Here is a 20,679-nt window from a genome sequence, read left to right as displayed (position 1 = left end):
CGCTGCGAGACATCGGTCCCCGAGCCAGGAACAACTGAGCCTTGGAGGCACGGCGTAGCTCCTGTGCCCCCGAGCTGCTGGGCCCCCAGCCAGCGCGCACCCCGGCCTTTGCTATGGAGCTCTGCCCGTCTCCCAGCCATCCTCATCCTCGGGCCGGTGATGCTCTGCCGGCCCTGTCTGTCTCAGGATGGATGGGCCCTTCCCACCAGCCGGAGGGGCAGGCACAAACTCCTGCGGTGGGCGACGAAGGCCCACGTAAGGCTTTTTGCCCACTCTGTGCCACGGCACGTGTGCCCCCTGCGCTTAAGCTGCCAGGGCAGCGCGTGTGCCCCCGGCTCACACCCACCTCACGGGACGGGGCTTTCTAACCCCAGGCCCTGGGCAGGGTCGGCGGTTCCCTTGTGCCACGCGAGGCGTGGGGTGCCATGCGAGGACCTCATGGGGTGCTGGGGGCAGAGAGGCAGGAGCCTCCAGGCAGCACGGCCGCGGAGAGGTGCCTTCCCCTGCCTCCTCTGGCGTACTGCATGGTGGCTGTGGATGACTCACAAGCCAGTGTCCCTTGTGCCACCTGGCTGTGCCCCAGCAGGAACAAAGCGTCCTATTTATTTACCATGGGGCCCAGGCAGTGTTGCCACAACCTCCTCCTCCTTCCCCTCCGGCACCACCCGAGAGCAGGGGGCTGTGCAGGGGTGGGCACTTCCCTGCCCGCCAGTTCCTGGCTCTCATGCTTCGGCTCTGTGGGCTTCCTCTCCGTGGGTTCCCTCCGGCGCAGCCGTGCCTCTGGGTGCAGCCTTCCTGAGGAGGATGGCTGGTGCTGGGACACTGCCAGGAGCCGGGCAGCCCCCCCAGCCTGTGATGGCTGCCCCCTCACCACCCCATCGGGGTTTCGTCTCCAGTGAGGGCTGTGCTCCCGGATGGCCCCGACAGCTCTCACCTGGAAGCAACAGCAGTTTGGAGGTGCTGGATGGATGCGAGTGGGGGGGGGCAGTCCCGGGCCCTTTGCAGGAGCTGCAGCCCCCACTCAGCGGCAGTGTTGGAGGCAAAGACTCCAAAAACACTCCTGTGGGCTGTGGGACCTGCGAGAGCTGTGACGATGCTGCCCAGGACGGGCAGGTGCCCAGCGCTCAGCAGTGCCCCAGTCTGGTGTGACACATGCTGGAGAGGTGGGGTATGCCCAGGGGTCAAACCCCTTCATGGAGGCTGGGGAGGAGGAGGGGGGGTGCTGTGAGTGGCCTGATTTATGCGTGGCGACGGATAATTACAGCTCTTTCATCATCTGTCAGGCAGACGGGCCCAGCAGAGCCTTACAACGCATTTCTGGCTCCCCGTCTCAGCCCATAAATCTCTCCAATGCACGGCGATAAATCAGCAGGGGCTGAGGGAGCAGGGCCAGGGTGGGCGTTCCTCCTGGCCTCCCACCCTGTAATGGGCACCTAGGTAGGAAGCGTGCAGGACGAGGTGGGGATGGCCCAGCGGGATGCACTAATTACAGGCGGCAGGTGGCATCTGATGACCCGTGATTTACGGTCTGGCCTTGCCCGCTTCCGAGAGCTGGGGCTGGATCCCTGCAGGGCCAGGGCTACCCAGAGCTGAGATACTGGGAACCCCCGGCAGCACTCCCCAGCGAGCTCCCGGGGGCTGCGGGCAGGATGGGGGCAGCGGGCTCTGCCCTGCCTGGTGGGCCCCTCGGCGCTGCTGCCTGCCCTCTGCCCCTGTCGCTGCCCAAGCATTGCCCTGGTTGGGACACAGCTCTGTGCCCAGCTCAGCCACCTCTGCATCTGCTCCACACTGCACCTCCCAAACTCCCACATGAGCAAAAACATCCCCACGGCAGGGATCCATCCTGCTTTTTGGGCAGGCGTATCTCTAAGTGGGCCCAGTATGCACGTCCTGCCGGCATTCAAGCATCCCGAGGAGCCTCTTGCTCCCAAACTGAGCTCCCTGTGTAAGTCAGTGGCTGGGGGAGCACCCGCTCCTGGGCAGAGCAAGACTGGGCAGCCAGAAGGCCGCTGGGGAGAACAAGAGGGCCATAGTGAGCACAGGTGAGTGCTCAAAAGTATTTGCAAGCTTCACCTCCCTTTGAAGTTCTGTTGCCTGGTCCTCCCCCCTCCCTGAGGCCCCGGCTCCTGATTTATTGGGTTCCTGGAGCAGAGGCACCTAAATTAGCTCCAACTTCAAAGAGCCAAGAGAGGAGAAGGGCAATAGACAAATAGCCCCCTGCTAATTGTGGCTATTGATCAAACATGAGCCGGGACAATCAGATAGGAAGGGATGGATCAAGGGGGGCATGTTCTCCCAGGGGCTCTGCTTTTGCACCAGTCACCCCAACAATTTGTCAGACCCACTCCTGGGCCATTTTTCAACGCGTTACCCCTCGCACAGGAAGGCATTTAGCAACTGCTCGCTAATGAAATGATGGGCAAACACACGTGGCAGCCCCGCACTGCTTGGGGGACGGGGCCCTGGCCCTCCCCATGGCCTCCAGACCCGCCACACCTGGCAAGTCCCTCTGTCCTGCTGGCTTGGGGTTGCAGGGAACAAGGAGCTGCTTTCAGCATCGTCTTCCCCAGAGTAAGTGCCGGGCAGGTCCAGCAGCACCAGCCCAGACAGCTCTGCCCCCGGGCTCCCCGCTGCTGGAAAGGGACAGGAAGGCTCTGGAGGCAGGTAGCACTTTAGCTCTTTTATCACCTGCCCCAATCCCCCCTGCCACATTCCTGCTTCCTGCTCCGCAGGGCAGAGGTGTGCCAAGCCCCACACATTCTTCCGCTGGCTCCCGGGGGCTGCTCCTGCCCAGGCACCCACCTACCTCTGTGCCCACGGATGCTCCCGGCTTGCCGGGGTGCAGCTGCGTGAAGCAGCCCTAAGGCACTGTCTCAAAGGCAGCTCAGTGCTCCAGCCCCATTCCTGGGGCAGGAGTCATTTTGTCTTCTCCTGCGCCCAGGCGCAAGACTCCCTGCTCTCCTCAGCAACCTCATCACTCCATGCCTCAGTTTCCCCTAGCTGGGAAATAACAGAAATGCTGCAGCACCAGTGAGTGTGGGGGAGCAGAGCCCGAGCCCTGTGCCAGGGTGGCAATGCCCCACAGGGCTCTGCCCCACAGCACTGTATAAAACCCAAGGATGACCCGGCCCAGGCTGAGCTGCCAGCCTGCCCGATGTAGGAGAGGGCAGAGCAGCTCGAGGAACTCTTGCAGTGACCAAACTCTTAGCAGAAACTGAAGCAACCACTGCAATGTGTGCTTGGTAGAGGTGCTTCCCCCCCTGGGGCCTGTGAGCATCCCACTGCAAGCTCTGGGCACCCCAGCACCGGTGCCCCACGCTCCAGCCAGGCACCGTGCTCAGGAGCATCGCCACGGGCAGAGGCCAGGCAGGACTCGCCCTGTGCCTCTCTGCAAGGCAGCACACCTGCAGGCAGGTGAGGAGGGTTGGGAGGGAGCCACGTGACAAGCCCCGCGGTGGGGTTTTTAGAGGCGGCTGCGTGTCCCTGGAGGAGTGTCTCCCACACCTAGCAGGAGGCAGGACCACAGCGGCACCTCTCCTGCTCCTCCTCACCATGGCCATGTCCGGAGCAGCCATGGGGAAAGGCACAGCACCAGAGCCTGACAGCTCGGAAGAGGAGCTGGAAGGGGGGAGCGCACCCCAGGCATGTTATGGGCAGGGTCTGTGGGTCCCACAGGGCAGGGAAGCCGCCGCCTGCCTGGGGGACTCCGAAGGGATGAAGGTGAGGAAGAGGAGCAGGCCGGTGCGCTCCAAGGCCAGGAGGATGGCTGCCAACGTCAGAGAGCGCAAGAGGATCCTGGACTACAACCAAGCTTTCAATGCCCTGCGGCTGGCCCTCAAACACGACCTCGGTGGCAAAAGGCTTTCTAAAATTGCTACCCTCCGGCGAGCCATCAACAGGATCACGGCTCTGTCCCTGTCCCTCCACAGCACTGGGCGCTGCTGGTCCTGTGCCCACTCCGAGTGCCGCAGCTGGGCCGGGGTCCCTGCGCAGGAGCTGGGGGCGAAGGCCGGCCGCTCCCAGCTGCCCTGGGAGTCCGGTTATGCAGGCACCGCCAGCTTGCAGCGCTGCCCTCCGTCCCCTCTCTACGCCGGGTTTTCCCCCGAGAGGCAGCTCCATCACTATGAGAGCCCGAAGGAGGATCGCTCCGTGCCCAGCCCTGCCTATTGCTCCAGCGGGACCCACCACCCTGGGCTCCAAGGCGCCTCGCAGCAGAGGTACATGGGCAGCCTGCAAGACTCCCTGGCCGGGGTGGTCCCCTGGCAGCTGGGCTATTGCCAGAGCTGGGGACACCAGCAGTGCCTCCCCATCCACTGACCTGCAGGGCTGGGGTGGCGAGACGGTGCTGGGAAGGTAACGCATCCGCGGGACAAACGGGGGGAGTGGGAAGGGACTGTTGCACGAGAGAAAAGCGCTGCAGGATGCAGAGCTCTGCTGCAATGCTGGCGAGAGCCGTGAGCCCCTGACACGCCATACGGGACCCCAGCACTGCCCGGCTGCGGCTCTCCGCTCTGCGGGAAAACTGGGGAAGGTGGGAAGTCCTCTGGAAGTGCCAGCTCTGTGTTTCTTGTTGCGAGGTCTCACTGCTGCAGATTGTCACTGTTATTTATTCTCTCTTGCTTGCTCTGTGAGAAAACACGACTTAAAAACCCAACACCAGGGCACTGGCTGTTAATATGTGTGGGGTGGACAGATGGGCCGCGGGGATCATGCTAAAGCCCCTGGCTGGCTGGTCGCTCTGGCTCCCGCTGGTGAAGGAGGGGAGCAGAAGCAGGGAAAGGTTAGTGCCCTGGGACTTTTGACGCTAAGCTCATTGGTGCAGATGTTTGTGCCTGGCAGATTTGCGAGGCCAGGCCAGGAGGGGAGACAGATGTCAGCTCTCATAAAACTCACCCATTCGTTTGCAGTTTCCTCCTGATCGCAGCAAAGCGGCTCTGGTGGGACAGGCCGATAGCACACTCCGGGCTGGTCCCAGCGGCGGGGAGGATGGGGGGCATTTTACCTGAAAGGCCCCTTTGGCCCCTTCCCTCCAGCTCAGAGAGCTCAGACCGCCTGGGAGGACTCCCCTTCCACCCGGGGCTCAGCAAGCTGGAATTGCTGCAGGAATTAGGCAGGGTTTTACTGCTGCACACGACAACCGGCAGATTTTTGGACAGGGTAAATCTCACTATGTGATTCTCGCAGAGCTGAGCCCCTGCAGAGCTCCTCCAGCCCAGCTGCTTCCACACCAGAGCTCCCACCCGAGCCCCATCGCTGGCTGCCAATGCACCAAGGGCAGTCTGAGCTCTTTCCCTGCCAGGGGAGCACACGCTGGAACAACCATCTCAACCCTCTGCTCCAGTGTGCCAGTCCCTCCCCAAGGTCTCCTCCTCCTCCCTTAATCCCCAGGTGGGACAAGGGAGCTGGGAAATGAGCAGAGGAAAGCCAGCAGCAGCCAGGAGAGAGAGCTCTTTGCTCAGCAAAGGAGCCTCTTTAAAGTGCTGATGGTGTGAGGCATCTTGGCTTTAATCTCCAACAGATGTTTCCCCTGCCAGGAGAGGCCTGCAGCAATGTCCGCTGAAGGAATCCTGCTTCTCCCAACAGCATCCCTGTGCTGGGTGGCTTCCCCTGCTCTGGCTCTCCCCAGCGCAGCACGTGCCCCTGCTCTGCCCCGCCAGCACCCATCGCACCGGGAGTGAGAGCCCAGCAATACCAGCATTCAAAGAAGGTTTAAGTGAAACCTAGCCCTAACCCAGACACAAACCCCTCCCTCCACCCCAATTTGCATCGCCAGGTTTTTGGCTTTGGTGTTCAGTCAAGGCGAGACAGGTGGAAGCAGATGGCCACAGAGGCAGAAGCAGGGGGGGAGGCATAATAATCCCGCAAGACCCCCCGAGGCAGGGTCACCCCGCTGCTCTTGGGTTCACACGTGGGAAACGTGGGTCCTAATTCTGCCCAGAGGCTGTGGGATGAGACAAGTCCCAGGGGGGCAGGTGGGGAGGCAGCAGCCTGGCAGGCTCTGAGTGGTGTTGGGCAGCGGACAGCAGGCCCCAGCTGGCAGCAGGCTCCTTGGGCACCTCTCGGAGGGGCAGAAGGTGCTGAGTGTGCCCCGTAAATGCCCCTCACTGCCAAATCCCTGACAAATTTGGAAGTGAAGCATAATACAGAATGTGTGGAAAACATCCCTCTTTGCCAGGCATCCAGGCTCTGTGGGTTTTTTTTAGCCCTCCCTCCTGCCCTCACAGCATCCCCCGCTCCCAAGGATGCTGTTATTTGCTTTACAGTACGTAACCCACCCCCGCACCCGCACCCTTTCTCCTTTGCAGGCCCTATGCAGGGAGACAGTATCTGTCACTGATCCGGTATCCCTGTCCCCAGCTGCCGTGTCTCCAGGATCACCCATGCATTGTGAGGGCAGGGCGAGCTCACCACAGCACGCCCAGGGCCTCCTCTCACCCTGTGCCCGGGGAGGATGCTTTCCCAGAGCAGCTGGAACCAGGAGCACCACCGGGCACCCACGCACTGCCCAGGGCCTGGCCTGTGTCGCATGTCCCCCACCTGCTCTGTCAGCCAGGAGGGACCCCGGGGCAGCAGGGCTGCGTGTACTGGCACCCAGCACAAAGCTGCCCTCGGCACCCCCCCTGCTGCTCCGGGGCTGGAGGCGGCCACCGAGCCCCGCGAGCACTCGCGGAGCCCGGTCCGGGCTGGGCTCTCACGTACCGCTGCAGCGGAGCGGAGCCCGTGGGAGCCCCCGGGAAGAGCGGGGGGTCGGTGGGGCGGGACAGAGCCTCGGGCAGGGCCGGGCTGGAGGCGGCAGGGGACACCCCGGCTTTCCCACCGCTCCGCCCCGCCGCCTCCCCGCCAGCATCCCCGGGGGCAGCGGCGCCGCCTGCGCCGGGTCGGGCGGGGGCTGAGGGCGGCCCGGGGGCGGGGGGGGACGGACGGGGACGGGGACGGGGACGGGGACACCCCGGGGGCGGTCCGCGGCCCCGATCCTGCCCCGGGGGCCGAGCCGGGCTGGCCCCTCCTCCGGCACGGCCTCCCGCGGGGCGGCGGGCCCCGAGCGCAGAGCGGCGGCGGCGGGGCGCGCTCGGAGCCCGCTCCGCCGGGCCATGGCGAGCGGCGGCGCCGCGCCCGGGGGCTCGGGCTCGGGCTCGGGCTCGGGCTCGGGCACGGCGCTGCCCACCCGCTTCCAGGAGACCGAGAAGCTGCTGGCGGCGACCGAGGGCCGGGAGGAGAAGGGCCTCCGCTGCTCCAAATCCTTCACGGCCGCCTTGCCCGGCGAGGCGGAGCGCAACGGGCACGGGCTCGCCTACAAGTCGGTGTCGGTCGGGCACCTGGAGGCGGCCCCGCTCTCGCCGTCGCGGCTCAGCCTGGGCAGAGCCTCCTCCACGGCCACCAGCACGGCGGCGCCGGAGCAGGGCCGCCCGCGGGACTACCTGGTGCTCGCCATCTTCTCCTGCTTCTGCCCCGTCTGGCCCATCAACGTCGTGGCCCTCGTCTTCTCCATCATGGTGAGTGCGGGACCCGCCGTGCGCCCGGACCCGCCCGGTTCCCCCCGCCGCCGCCGCCGCCGCCGCCGCCGCCCTCGACGGCCGGAGCGGGGCCGGGGATAGGGCCGCCCCGGAGCTGTCCGCGGTGCTGCACCGGCGGGGACCGGGGCGCGGCGGGGAGCGGGGCGGGAGGAGCCTGCACAGCTCCCGCAGCTCGGCCGGGAGCGCGGGGAGCTCGGCCGGGCTGTGCCGCTGCTCGGCTCCCGCAGGACGCCGCGATCGGCGTCCGGGGAAGGGAGGCGGGTGGAGGCGGGCAGGGGCTCTCCGAGCCGGCGGGGACCCCGGGCAGAGCCGGCGCCCGAGCCCGGGACAGCTGGCGGAGAGGCGGCGGGATGGAGAGGGACGGCCCGGGGCTTGGGGGTGGGATCCGGGCGCACCCAGGGCAGGGCTCCGGGCAGCCCGATGGCTCCGGGCAGCCCGATGGCTCCGGGCAGCCCGGTCCCTGCCGGCAGAGCGGCTCGCTCGCCGAGCTTCCCCGGGAAGGAGCTGGGAGGCGAAGCAAGGACAAGGGATCTCCCTCCGCACCTCCTGGCAGCCGAGCCCAGCCCTGCAGCACCGGGGAGACCCTGGCTGGGGGCTGGTTCCTGTCCTCGGACACTTCAAAGGGACGGGCTGCACCTGCAGCTCTTTTAGTTGCCCTGGAGAAGAAATTTTATCCATTAAACATCCCCCACACCTCAGCAAATACGCTAACATCAGAGGAGGGAAGAATAAAGCCAGCCGGTCTCCCACCCGTTGCAGGTACAGGTGGCTCTCTCAGCGCAGCCCTGCAAGTATGGCCACCCCCTTACTCACCAGGATGCTCTGCTGCTTTACAGCCCCCGGGCACCTTTGAAGCCCTTGATTTGCCACGGAGGCAAATCTTTTCTTTGAAAATCAGCTCAGGGAAAGCAATTGCCTGCTTACCACAGAGAAATACACTGAGGGGCACCTGCAGCCAGCACTTCCCCAAAAACCACCAACAACTTGAAGACAGACACCAGCAGTTGCCACCAAAAGCCCTCTAGAGAGACCAGTTTCCATTTTGAGGAGAAATCATCATTTCTGCCAGTGCCAGCTGTCATCTGCGTAGTACAGTTGTGTGGCGGAGCCTGTTTAGGCAGCATACAGGGAAGCCAGCCAGCCTTGTTTGGCTTTGCACTGCAACAAGAGGGAAAGCAGCTGGGTATTGCATATCCATGGTAATAAACAAGGTCTCTCACGGGGATTTTCCAACCACATTAGCCTTCATGCAAAATAGATTCTCACACTCTTCCTTGCAGGCGTTAGAGCCTCCAGCACGGTAGGGATGTGCCTTGGGCCACATAAGCCTCATGGAGTAGAAGAGTAAATAGTGAAAAAAGAGCAGGAGTCAGTTAATACTGCTAGACAGTGAGGTACTGGTGTGTATTTACTGTGTTAAACATCAAGGGAGGCAGGACCAACAAGGCAATAAGACTATTTGGCTGCCCTCTGCTTCCAAGGCCCTTGACATCGACCAGTGCCCACCCAGAGCTGGAGAAGGGGATGCCCGACCCCAGCCCTCTGGGGCTGCTGAGGCAGAAGGCACACGTGGATGAGCTTGTTCTCCAGGACAAGGTTTCTAGCACACACGGCACATTAGTAGCTAGCAGGCATCCTCTGGCCCCTTCACAGTCGCCCCTGCACTCCCTGTCCCATGGCACACTTCATTTATTACTGCCCTTTCTAGTCCTGGCCATGCCCATACACGCACACACACATACCCTACCTGCCAGCCAGGGACCCCTGCACAGTGCCAGCGGAGCGGGACGAGGAGTGATCTTTGCTCTGTGCTGACCCTGGGGAGCCAGGAAACATCTGGCTGGGTCCTCCTGCCAGCCGGAACAGCTCCCGGGACATCAGCTGATGTTTCACCTGCTTACACCAGGGAGGAATTTAGTTTCCAGGGGCCCCCGAGGCTCCCACAGGCTTAGGTCTCCCCACAGAATAAAACCCAGGAGTGCCTGATCACGCGCAGATCTGAGCAGGAACCAGGTTTTTGCGATTCCCGGCACCTGGGGGGGGGAGGGGGGGCCTTTCCACAATGTGCTGACGTTCCTTTAGCTCTGCAATTGTATTTTTCTTTCCTAAGTCAATGCTTTTTGCACATGAAAGCTTTTTTCTAGGTAATAAGCATCAACCAGAGAGGAAAGCAAATGAATGCTTTTGGGTTTAGTGTCTCATAAATCATTTTTCAAAAGCTGCTCTCAGTTCCCAGCAGGGCCTATGGCCAGAGGTGGAAAAAAAAAAATCTGCTCTAGCCCCCAGCCTGTTCCTGATAACGCTGGTCTTGTGGAAATGAGTTATCTGAAGGCTTCTCCACTGAGCCTTGGATGCATTTTCTTGATTAAGCGAGGACCTGGCTGCGCTAAGGGCTTCGGGTCCCTCCCGAGCCAGAGAGCAGGGCTGATGGACACAGGGGCAGCGCAGCCCCAAGGGACCCATCTCAGAGGAGTGCAGCGCAGGGCAGGGCACCACACACACACGCATGCGCTGTATTGCTGTTATCGAACCCCTTCCCCTTCCTACCAAAATGCAGCCACATCAGGGGAAGAAGCAGAGAGGTCACTTACTTACCAGTGTACAAAACTCCGAACAAATGAAGTCAAGTGAAAAAGAAAGGTAAAACCAGCCAGAACCAGCATAAAGTAACACCAAGGGCAATTCTGCACAGCACTTGGTGTCCAAAATAAGTACTGTCATTCCTGAAAGATGTGGGAGAAGTCAAACTATCCTTACTCATTTTAAATGGCCCAGTCATCTATCCAAGTCTGATGTTGACTTATACCTCTCTCAGAATGTTTTCTTCAACAAAATGCAAGTGTCGAGGATTAATGATTTATTCTGGCTAACTGGTGGAAGGCAGTAGAGTGCATCCAAAGCCGGTTCATAAATTGGGAAAGATGGTGGGGAAGACGAGGTGATGATTTGTGTTCTCTGTCCCTGGGACTAGCACAGAAAAGTAATTGCCTTCAAGACAACTTAGGTGATCTATTATGGAAAAAAGCCCTTCTGAACAGTAACTTGAACACATAACAGTTTGAAAACAGGTAAGATTAATACCTCTTTTAATGACCCAGACTTACCTGGCCCCATGGTTTGCTGCGGTACAGTGTGCCCTTCCAGCCCCACTTCTAAGGTCCTTCACATTTTCTAATACTCCACTGTAATACGGAGTCCCTTGGCACACACACAGTGACTCACTCCCCCGTAGCCCTCAAGCCTTTCTGAGATACTCTGCCTCAGCAAGTCTCGATTAATAAACAAGATGTTCATGTTTTTATGTGGAAAGCAAAACACAGGATTAGTGATACTAGAGAGCTATAATCAAACCGTTCCACACCGATGAATAATATATGTACAGTAACAAATGCTTGCTAAACACCCCATGCCAATGCTGATGTATTTTTCATAATTGTTCAGGATAAATGAGCAGTAAACACTTCCAGAAGCTGTAGTGATAAATATATCAAATTCGTTAGCCTATATATTTTCCCTAGAAGACAGCTAAAACTGCATATTTCACTGCAATCTAACCCACACCCTGCAAAAATATTACACTTGTTACAAAAATCTGAGCCTAAAAATCCCAGATGTTGGAAGCTGCCAGTGAGCAGAGCAGGGGTCCTGTGAGTCCCTGGGCTGCTGCCTTCTCCCCGTCTCTCGCCACCAGCCCATGAGGCTTCATTTTGTCACCTCCTGTTCTGTAATGAAAATAGGCTCTTGGCTGCATCCCATCGATTTTAGATATTGTCTGTCAAACGCCCTGTCGAGACCAGAAGAAACAAGGTCTTGAGCTCTCTTGGTGTCAGCAGTGGGGACGTTGTTATACAGGGTGGCACGCGAGTGGAGCGGGACGTGTGCAGGGATGGAGTGGAAACAGCCGCCTGTTTGGGGCTCCGCTGTGTTATTTGCGTGGTGATGCAAACTGAAATAAGCACATGGAAACCTTCAAAGCTGCATTTTACCTACCTGAGCACTATGGAGCAGCAGCCAGTGTGCAGCCTGGGCTGGGGCTGGGGACCTTTTTGTCATGGTGCTGCCAAGAGGGCAGTGGTATTAAAGCAAGATGAACAGAAAATGGGGTAGTAACATCAAGTATTTGTTTGTTTGAATTCTCAACGGTGTTTCACAGTTAGTGCTGGAGCTCTGCTAGGCCTCCTGACTCTTAATTTTCTTTTTTTTTTTTTTTAAAACATTTGACAGGGGACCCTTTCCAGCGCAGTTGTTATTTCTGAGATAGACATTTTTTGAAAGGAAAGTGGGATTGTTCTAATACACTTCCACCTTTAACTCTTTTTAACTAGCATATTTATTTTTTTAACTCGGAGTTTCCCCAGTTTTAGCAGCCACACTCCAAAGGGAGGAGCGGGCACATGGTATGGGGCTGCGGGGAGCTGCCAGCTCCGCAGCCTGCCCCAGATCTGCCTCTTCTCCTGAGACCCGGCTCAGCCGAGGCAGCATGGCTGGAGATGGGCCGGGGAAGAAGCCTTTAACCCATGTAAAAATGTTAAATACTTAAAAGCACCTCTAAAAAAAGAATAACTGCTTCAAGGCAGTTAAAGTATCTACAAAACCCTGTCCTCAGTGAGGTCGAGGGGAGTTTTGCCCGACTCCTCCACCAGATCAAGGTGACAGACTTGGGTGCTGGGCTCCCTCCTCCTTGCCCTGGTCTCCACCCAGCCTATGCCGCTTCTCTTTCCCCCTGCTCCAAGCCTTCCCAACCAGGTGAAAATGTTATCGATGGACCTTAAAACTCCTCATCCAATTTCCCTCCCTCCAAAACCCCTTCCCGATGGGTTTCACGGGAGGCAGAAGGGCTCTGCGTGAATTCGGGAAGTCTTTTTGGTCTAGAGAGACGTGTTAGGCGCAGACCGTCTGCCTGTTCCCGAGCAGGGAGCTCCTGTTTTGCTGATGGAGGGGCTCCAGTCTCTCCACCGCACACGCAGCGAATGCTGACGCACGATGAGTAATTTCACCATAATAACCTCGCCGTGGTACTGCACAGCTGCCCTTCTAAGTGCTAGGTCCTCCCTCAGCCAAGTGCAGGAAGCCCAGCACGCTCGCTCCAGCAGGCTGGGGAGCACTTTGGGCTCTTCTCTCAGCAGTAATGCTTCTCCCCCACCAAGAACTCTTACTTTCAGTGTTTTTCACTTGGGAACCAAATGATTGCCAATTACAAGAGCAAGAAGCAAGATCAGTTCTTATTTAATCACTTACTCTGAAAGTTTACGATGCATCTGTATATTATACTTTTTCTGATGAGCTGTGCTTGGTCTTCACGTTGCTGAGTGTGGTTGGCATAGGCGGAGGCTTCTCTTGCCCGGCGGGTCAGCAGTGCCGCTGAGCACAGGGCAGTAAGAGAGCTGGCACTGAAGCTCAGAGGAGTCAGGCCACGGCATCACCCTCGCTGCCCCGTCAGGCACCAGCCAAGGTCTTGTTGAGCCCATGCTCATCCAGTCTTATGTCTTTCCTCTTTGAGTGTGAGCCCAAATCCTGCTCAACCCATCCAGCACCTTGCGGCTGTGGCCCGGCAGCACTGCTGGCAGACCCTGGGGAAGCTTCACTACCCCGCCCTGAGATGCCCCCAGGGTCTGGATCTCTGCTGAGCCCATGGGTGGCCAGCCCTGGCTGAGCAATGAAAAGCAAAGTTTCCAAGGGAACCTCCAAGTTGTGTTCTCCATCCACCCTGGGTTGACGCTTGTTCCCAAAGCTGCAATTTATCCCACCGAGAGCCTCCCTTTAAGACGCCAGTGCCCACCAACATCAGCGCCAGGCAAGTCCTGTTCTAGCTCCAGCTCTTGGGGATCTCTCTTCATCCCTTAATGAGTCCACACACAATAATTTCCAGGCACCTACTAGCGCCTTCCCCTCTCCCATTCCTCAGCCCTGCCACAGCCAGGGAGCCCTTTCTTTTAGTTACAGAGCAGAGGAAAGCTTTCACTGAGCTGCCTGAAGAAATCAATAGAGCAGCAGGGGAAATCACCATGAAACTAGAAGCAGAATAGAGAAGCTATATGGACTATTCCTTCCCTTCCTACAGCACACACAAGAGCAGGAATTCACTGTAGGAGGACTGCATTTAAAAACAGAGATGGCAAACACAACCCATCTACATTGATGCAGAAATTCAGGGTAACGCAGAGGCACCAAAGCACATCCCACCACAAGATGAAAGCCAGCAGTTCCTGCCCGCTTTATCAAAGCCCGTTCCTCTCGCACACACATTCAGCTCCAACGGCCAGCAAACAGGCCACATGCTGCTTTGGAAATGTCACTGCTTTTTTTTTTGTTTGTCAGTGGTAGTTAAACTCGCAATATACATCCCTTCTCAATACATAAATCTGCAGAAGAAGACGGAGGCAGGATGCTTTTCCTGCTCACAAGCTGCAGAAGTGCAGAGGTACCCTTGGGGGATGCAGTCCCATAGCAGTGAGCTGCTCTGGGAACTGAAGTCAAGAATTTCAGGGTTTTCCATGAAAGAATCAGAGGGGGGCTGCTGCTGGCTGGGGCTGAGCTGTGCCTCCTGTCCCACGCCAAGGCTATTTCTTAGTCACTCCAACAAAAGACAGACTTGAGCCAGTCCAGCTCCTACCCAGGGCAAGCAGAACAGCATCCCAGGTGGGCTTCTCCAGGCACGTCAGTTTAGCAGGACCACAGGTGGTCAAAGCCGTGGGCTCGCAGCGGGGACACACGTGCCATCCTGCGAGAGCCCAGGACGGCAGACCCAGCCCCCCTGCTGACGCAGCAGCTCTCATTTTGGGGACCACAGCAGAGAGTCACCCCAGAGCCGCGGCCATTCTCAAGAGCCTCTTTCTGTGTTTCCCCCCAGTCGAGGAACAGCGGGCAGCAAGGGGACATGGACGGAGCCCGGCGACTCGGACGCATGGCCAGGCTGCTGAGCATCGTCTCCATTATCCTGGGGACCATCATCATCGTGCTCTACGTTTCACTCAGCTTCAGAGGTAATGTCTCCTTCTCTTTTCCCCAGCCCCGCTAGAGCAGGAACATCTCATGGCTCCTGTCTCCAGCCCAGTGTATAGGCTACACCTGCCCACTGTCCGCCACCATCCTAGGGCAGGTGGTGCTCCATTCCTACCCCAGCTGCAGTGGTAGGGCACTAAGCACCGGAATGGTCCAGGCTGGTTTAACCATCATCAGCTGCGTAGATGCGTGCAAAACACCTTGGAGAACAGGTTCCTTGCAGCAGCAACACACACTGTTCAAATGACCAGAATGGGAAGTCCCCCCTGTGCTGTCCCATAGAGTAGTGGTGACCATACAAGGTCCCTCTGGTGAAAGGTCTTGCCCTGGCAAAGGCTGCGGTGGGTTTAGCAGTGTGTAGTGGGGTAAAAACTAAAGGGTTTCAGGACACAAATCAACCTGCCCAGAAATGCAATCCCAAAATGTTTGGGGAACCTCCCAAACACAAACCCACCTGCCAAACCAGCATGACGAGCATGCAGCTCAGCCAAACAGGAACCTGAGAAACGCACAAAACCCAAACCAAGAGCATAAGGGAAACATCTGTGACTACTGGAAGCTGCCCTAAGACTCTCTTTATTTTACAGTTTCCTAGAAGATGTTTTAGCATGCAAATACCTCGAAGAGGAGGAAGACAACTTTCCTTTTGGGGTTTTTACTTTCAGCCTTGCAACAAAAAATTGTCACAGTGTAGGTGGGCAGCCCTAGACAGCCTGCTCTGGAGCGCCGTCTGAAGGAACGCGTGCTTCTACTTCACCACCTCTTGGAAATGAGTTTGTACAAGTGATGGGATAAAAAAACATCGCAGGAAGGAATGGGAAAGGACATCAGATGCCAAGCGGAGAGGAGAAGGGGGAAATCTACTACCTCATTCCCCTCCAGCAAAACTCACGGAGTGGGGAGACAACTAAAGTACAAGAGGAGGAGAGAGTTTCAAGAATGAAGCTTGTTTTGAAAGAAAAATTTAAGGCGAGAACAGGACATTTTGAGGAATCCTCCTAAGAATTTTGGCACGAGTCACTGAATTTTTGGAGGGTTGTTGGTTTTTAAATCGTCAAATTCTCTGTCTCTACAAAAAAAAAAAAAACAAAAACAAAGCTCAAACTGCCATCAGGAGCTGAGAGCTGTTCCACGGAGGAGGAGGGAGAGCAGAGCTGCAGCAGGACCACGGCTCTGCTCCGAACGAAATGCAGACGCAAAAGCTGGAGGATGTGGTGGATGCTTTTGTATTTTTGATGAAAAAAAAAAAAAAAAAGACACAATGACCATTTGCATGCCTTTGGGAATGTTCTCCATGTCTGTTCCTACAAGCTCTTTTATCACTTAGGGCAGATCTCAGAGCTGGCAGAGAAGGATGCTGCTGCATGAGAACGCCAGGCTCCTCCTCACCCCAATCCCATGGTGGGGTTTTTAATGGAAGGAAGAAGAATACTTTCTCTACAAACCCACACTTTTGTCTCTCTCTGCACCCAAAGGGAGGTGAATACTCGCGGAGCTGAGAAAAGAGCCTGGTTAATCTGTAGCAGCAGTACCAAGGCACGGAGAGCCTGTTCTACCCACTTACACATTTATGTCATGTCACGTCCATCACACAAAAGTTTCAGCGTGATCCAGCCCCGCCACTGTCAGTGCTGATCTCCCCGACCCTTTTGGGCTTCAGCTTAGGGCCTTCCAGGAGATTTTCAGAGGCACGGAGGAGTTTAAGATCCCCGCTCCTGTCCCTGCACCCCTCACATGCTCTTCTGCATCTCTGAAAATCTCCAGCATCCCCGGAGCTGGCTTGGGTCAGTTCCACAAGTAGTATTATTTTTTAATGTTTTATATTTAACATAACAAGAAAATAGACTTTGCTCCTCCTGATCTGCCTATAGGTGCCCCGCCACGTCTTCCACACTGTGCGGCTCCCTCAGCCGTTTCCCACGGGATCCGATCCCGCCATGCTCCGTCCAGCCTCCATCCAGCCCCATTCCCTCTTCCTCCCCCTCACCCCGTCCTTGCCGCGGGTTGTTACTGGGGTTGGTCCTCTATCCGGCCACCCAGACTATGCAAAGTTTCATCGCCTGTTATTTTATTCAGGCTTTGTAGATGGCTTCTGGCCATATCCATTGGCTCTGTATTAGCTGAGCCTCTCTCTTTTATCAGAACTTTGCGGGCACAAGTACATGGCCAAGAGCTGCACTCCCGAGCCTTTCTGCTGTCTCCAGCTGACAGCCTGGGACCTAGAAATATGGACTGCAGTGAGAAATAAGGTGCTTCAGGGCACTTCTGCTCCCTACCATCAATCTCCTGGGAAAAAAAAACCCAAACCTTAGACCAAATCTAATGCTTCTGAGGGCTTGTCTACATGGAGAATCTACTGCACACCATAAGAAACTTCACAACGTGATAACTGCTTGGCACCAACTTCTTCTCTGGAGTATGTGAGCGGGCATGAGTGCGCACGTGGGGTTAGCACAGGGTAGTGGTCCACTGTAAATCCACGCTGTAGTTACTCTGCGGTAACTAATGGGCAAAGCCATGGGCATCGCTGTGAAAATTCTCTTGTCACCTGTTTGATTGCTCCTCTTTAAAGTGTTTTCTTTTGCTAGGCATTATTTGCATCCAGGGGGTAGGAAAGTCAAATCCCCTAGACACAGCGTTAACATTTTTCTCTATGTTAAAAGGGATTCCAGGGACTCACAGCAATAGCACATCACTACAGCACTTACTTGGGCTCCATTCCCATCCACCCCTTTGCCAGCGCTTTATTACAAACTATTGGCTTCTAAAATGGACCAAATTTGCAACCTTTCTTTTGCAATTCATTTTTTGTGAGCTTCAGCAAACAGAGGCCACTGAGCACTGCTGGGTGTGAGCTCCCACCCGCAGCCGCTGCCAGGGTGCCCCTTGGCAACCAATCTTTTCTTCCCGAGCTCATCAGAAACCTTCCCTTGGAGATTCAAACTCTCATCTTATGGTTGATGACATCCCACCAAATCCCCCAAACATTTCCTTCTTTAACACTTGAACCCAAAAGCTGCGTGCTGGGAAACATGCATTATTTTTTCTGAGGGCAGTGGTGCCTGTCCATGCATCTTCTGCCCTGTGCTCTTTGAGCTGCTGAAATTCAGTTTATAGTAAGAGCCAAGCAAGCTCCTCCTTGGGCAGGAAGAGCCGACATTCAGGGAAAATTGCCGCAATGAGTTATAGTACTTGAGAGCGCCAAGTATTTATTAAGTAAGAATTTAAATGCTCTTTTATAATTATATAAAGCCTTTTACCTAAAGTGCTTTACCACATTTAAAGGATTAAACCTGGCCACCCCCCACGAGGTGGGTTAGCATTACGCCGCTCTAATTGCACGGATGGCAAAGTTGCTCAGAGTCACATGCACTGTACAGCTCCAAAAAGAAACCCATTTTTCTTTCTCCTCCTTAATAGAACCATGTATGAATACAGATTTCCTTTGAATCTGATTTTTCCAAAGGGATCTATGCAAACACACACTACACTTCAAAATGGACTGGGATACATGCAGTCGTAGGAATGAGGGTTTGCAAGGCAGCTGCAATGGTCCTTGCCAGAAGTCCCAGGCTGGTGGAGCACAGAGCAGTAGAGGTACCAGAATTCATCTGAATGCAGGAGGAGGCAGAAGCTTTCCCAAAAAACCCCCATGGTGATGATTTATTGCATGCACCCAAACAGGGTTTGTGCCTCCTGTCTTAGCCTGTATCATCGGGCTGCTGAGGCAATTGCTTCTCATCTCACTATTAAGTATAACAAAAAAGAAAAACTAAAAGACACATAAATTCCTTTCATTTTTAATCTTCTTTCTGACTAGATACAATTGCACTGCTCTGCACTCTTGAATACAGCTTTTTGGTTCTTATCCTGCACTTAAATCCTGGGGAAAGCCTCTAGAGTTACTCCTGACAAAATATTTTCTCTCCTTGTAACCTGGCTCTCCAGTGCTAGAGAAACAAACTCCCCAGGGTTATCTGGAAAGTCTCTTCTCCCTGCTCTCCCCAAACTTCCCCGTACATTTTGCAGCCTGACATTTTGCAGAGGTTTTACCACTAGATCCTTGCTCTCCACATCACACACGGTTTTATCCCAGCTCAGCTGCCTAATAGGCTCTTTCGGGTGCGTTAGCTTGTACTTGTGAAGGAAGAAGTTGCCGAGCCCCCGACCCTTGACGTACACCTCACCTGTGACTGTGTTATGAGGGGCTAAATCATGGCAGAACTTCACCCTGAGGCCACCGGCAGGCAAGTTTCCTCCTTTGGTCTCCATCTGGGGAACAACAGCATCCCTCATGATTTTTTGCTGATTTAGTGTTCACCTAAGAGCAAGCATCTTTTTTTCCACATCCAGGCACAACCACTCCTCTCCTTAACTTTGTTTTTAGCACGCAGGAGGGCGATCACAAAAACTATGTCTTGAAAAGACTTTCCCTCTCCCTCCCCACAAACAAGCCCTATTACTTATGTCACAGCTCTTCACCACCTGCTGCTGCCTCCTCTAAGCACGTCAGGATCAAGTTTTCTATGTGTTCGCAACTATAACAGTCACGAAATCCTCAGGGTCTGGCCAACTTCTACCCCCTGGTGAAGGAGAGGCGAGAGATCCAAGCGATGCAGTGGCAATCCAGCCTTACCTGACAGCGAAGTTGAGCTGGTAGGAGGATAGCTTGCTGAAGAGATGGAGAAGGTGGGAAACGTCTCTAAATGTAAGTTGAAGTAGGAGTTACGATCGACAAGTGTGAGGTCCTGGTGGGATATAAATACACCATTTGCACGGCTCAGGAGGAGTCTATGAGCTGAGCACGTGGCTGATGGCACCTCTCTGGCATTGCTGTCCCTGGGCTCTTCTCCCCAGCGTTTGGGGACAGTCGGGCTCTGTGGGTCGGCACAAAAGAGCCCTCGCTGGGTACAGCAATGCTAGATCGAAGGCTCAAGCCGAACGAGTGATTTTCTGCTGCTGAGCAGACGAGGTAGCTTGGTTTCATACCACCTTCTCGTAGGATGCAACGACCGACGGTCAGAAAAGGCCTAGCACGAGTCAGTTGGTCACAGCAACACGCTGGCTGGTACCCACCCGGCTGCCGGCAGAGGAGACCAAAGGGAGGAAAAAAAGTGACAAAAGATTTGATTTCAAAGTTTGCTGCGTTAATGATGAGTTTGCTTTTTCTGGTCGGTATTTCACCCCGTTCCAGTTTACCCCTCTCCCCCCATCTTTGCAAGTTTAACATGCTTTCCCCTCAGCATTTCTACCCCTAGAGCGATGCACGAGTCTCACAGGCTCCTCCCTCCCATCCTTTGCCTTTCCTTCAATCCGGGACAATCTTGTTGGCAATGAGATGCCATCGCTGGGCTCTGATGAAAGGGGTTATCGAGGGGTAGGGAACCTGCTCCTCTAAGGCTCTGACCCAGGCTGCCCGTGCACTCCAGCATGTACCACTGCAGTAGCTGACCTTCCAAATACAGACTTCTCCATGTAGACAAGGGGAGCAGATCCTGCCTTTTAGACAAAATTAAAACGCCGTTTCCATTCGGTCTGAGTCCAGGGAGAGGCTGCAGAAATGCACCCACTGGGCTGGTCCCATGACTTTATTTCTTTTTTCCTGATAGCCCCAACCTTGCCCGATCACTTTGTTACTTATCACAGAATCACAGCCAGGGCTGCACAGTCAAGCTGAAATAATTTCAGATTTAAGGTCGATTTTATTTCAGCGTACATCCTTTAATTTTGGCAAAGGCAGTTAGATTTGGATTGAAGACTCCCATGCTTGGGCACAAGCCAAGGGGGTGGTGGAGGAAAGCAGCCTTTTCAAAGTGGGAATATTTGTAAAGCATTTGCTGACACCGGTAGGTAGCGAAATTCAAACCTATAAATACCCATCCAGGATAAGAAACATCAGAAAGGGAACGTGTGCAGGATTCAGCAAGGCAACCCTGATACCACTTCGGAGCAGGTGCCCTTGCTAGATGGTGCCCAGGAGACGATCCTTTGTGTGGAGGTGCAGGGTCTCTTCCCCCCACTGCCGTCACCACCGTCCATGCGCCGGCTCCTCCTGGTTTGAAGCCAAACTGGAAGAGCCGTGTTTCACACACGGCATGAACACATCAGGAATTGCAGCTGGGCGCTTCTCTTTGCTGATAAATGTTTCTTTTTCTGCAGGATG

At 55.8% G+C, this 20,679-nt stretch overlaps 2 protein-coding genes across 2 annotated transcripts; both read left to right on the top strand.

Annotated features, from left to right (window-relative positions):
- Positions 1-3,558: 3,558 nt before the first annotated feature.
- BHLHA9 (basic helix-loop-helix family member a9) lies at positions 3,559-4,317 on the top strand. Its single transcript, XM_072882599.1, has one exon. It carries the CDS (start codon positions 3,559-3,561, stop codon positions 4,315-4,317), a length of 759 nt encoding a protein of 252 aa, XP_072738700.1.
- Positions 4,318-7,073: 2,756 nt separating this feature from the next.
- TRARG1 (trafficking regulator of GLUT4 (SLC2A4) 1) lies at positions 7,074-20,679 on the top strand. The gene is made up of 3 exons (XM_072882528.1): positions 7,074-7,493; positions 14,365-14,497; positions 15,104-20,679. The coding sequence occupies exons 1-3, from the start codon at positions 7,092-7,094 to the stop codon at positions 15,109-15,111; spliced, it is 543 nt and encodes a 180-aa protein (XP_072738629.1). The 5' UTR covers positions 7,074-7,091; the 3' UTR covers positions 15,112-20,679.

This window comes from Ciconia boyciana, chromosome 17 (genome assembly GCF_034638445.1).
Source record: "Ciconia boyciana chromosome 17, ASM3463844v1, whole genome shotgun sequence".
NCBI lineage: Eukaryota > Metazoa > Chordata > Aves > Ciconiiformes > Ciconiidae > Ciconia > Ciconia boyciana.
The sequence above is the reverse complement of the archived record's forward strand: the minus strand, read 5'-3'. Positions and strand labels throughout refer to the sequence as shown.

Bases quoted from the DNA above. Each gene is read 5' to 3' on its own strand.
- TRARG1 (XM_072882528.1), top strand. From the start codon at position 7,092: ATGGCGAGCGGCGGCGCCGCGCCCGGGGGCTCGGGCTCGGGCTCGGGC. The intron at 7,494-14,364 runs GTGAGTGCGGGA...GTTTCCCCCCAG, and splicing joins CCCTCGTCTTCTCCATCATG to TCGAGGAACAGCGGGCAGCA.
- BHLHA9 (XM_072882599.1), top strand. From the start codon at position 3,559: ATGTCCGGAGCAGCCATGGGGAAAGGCACAGCACCAGAGCCTGACAGC.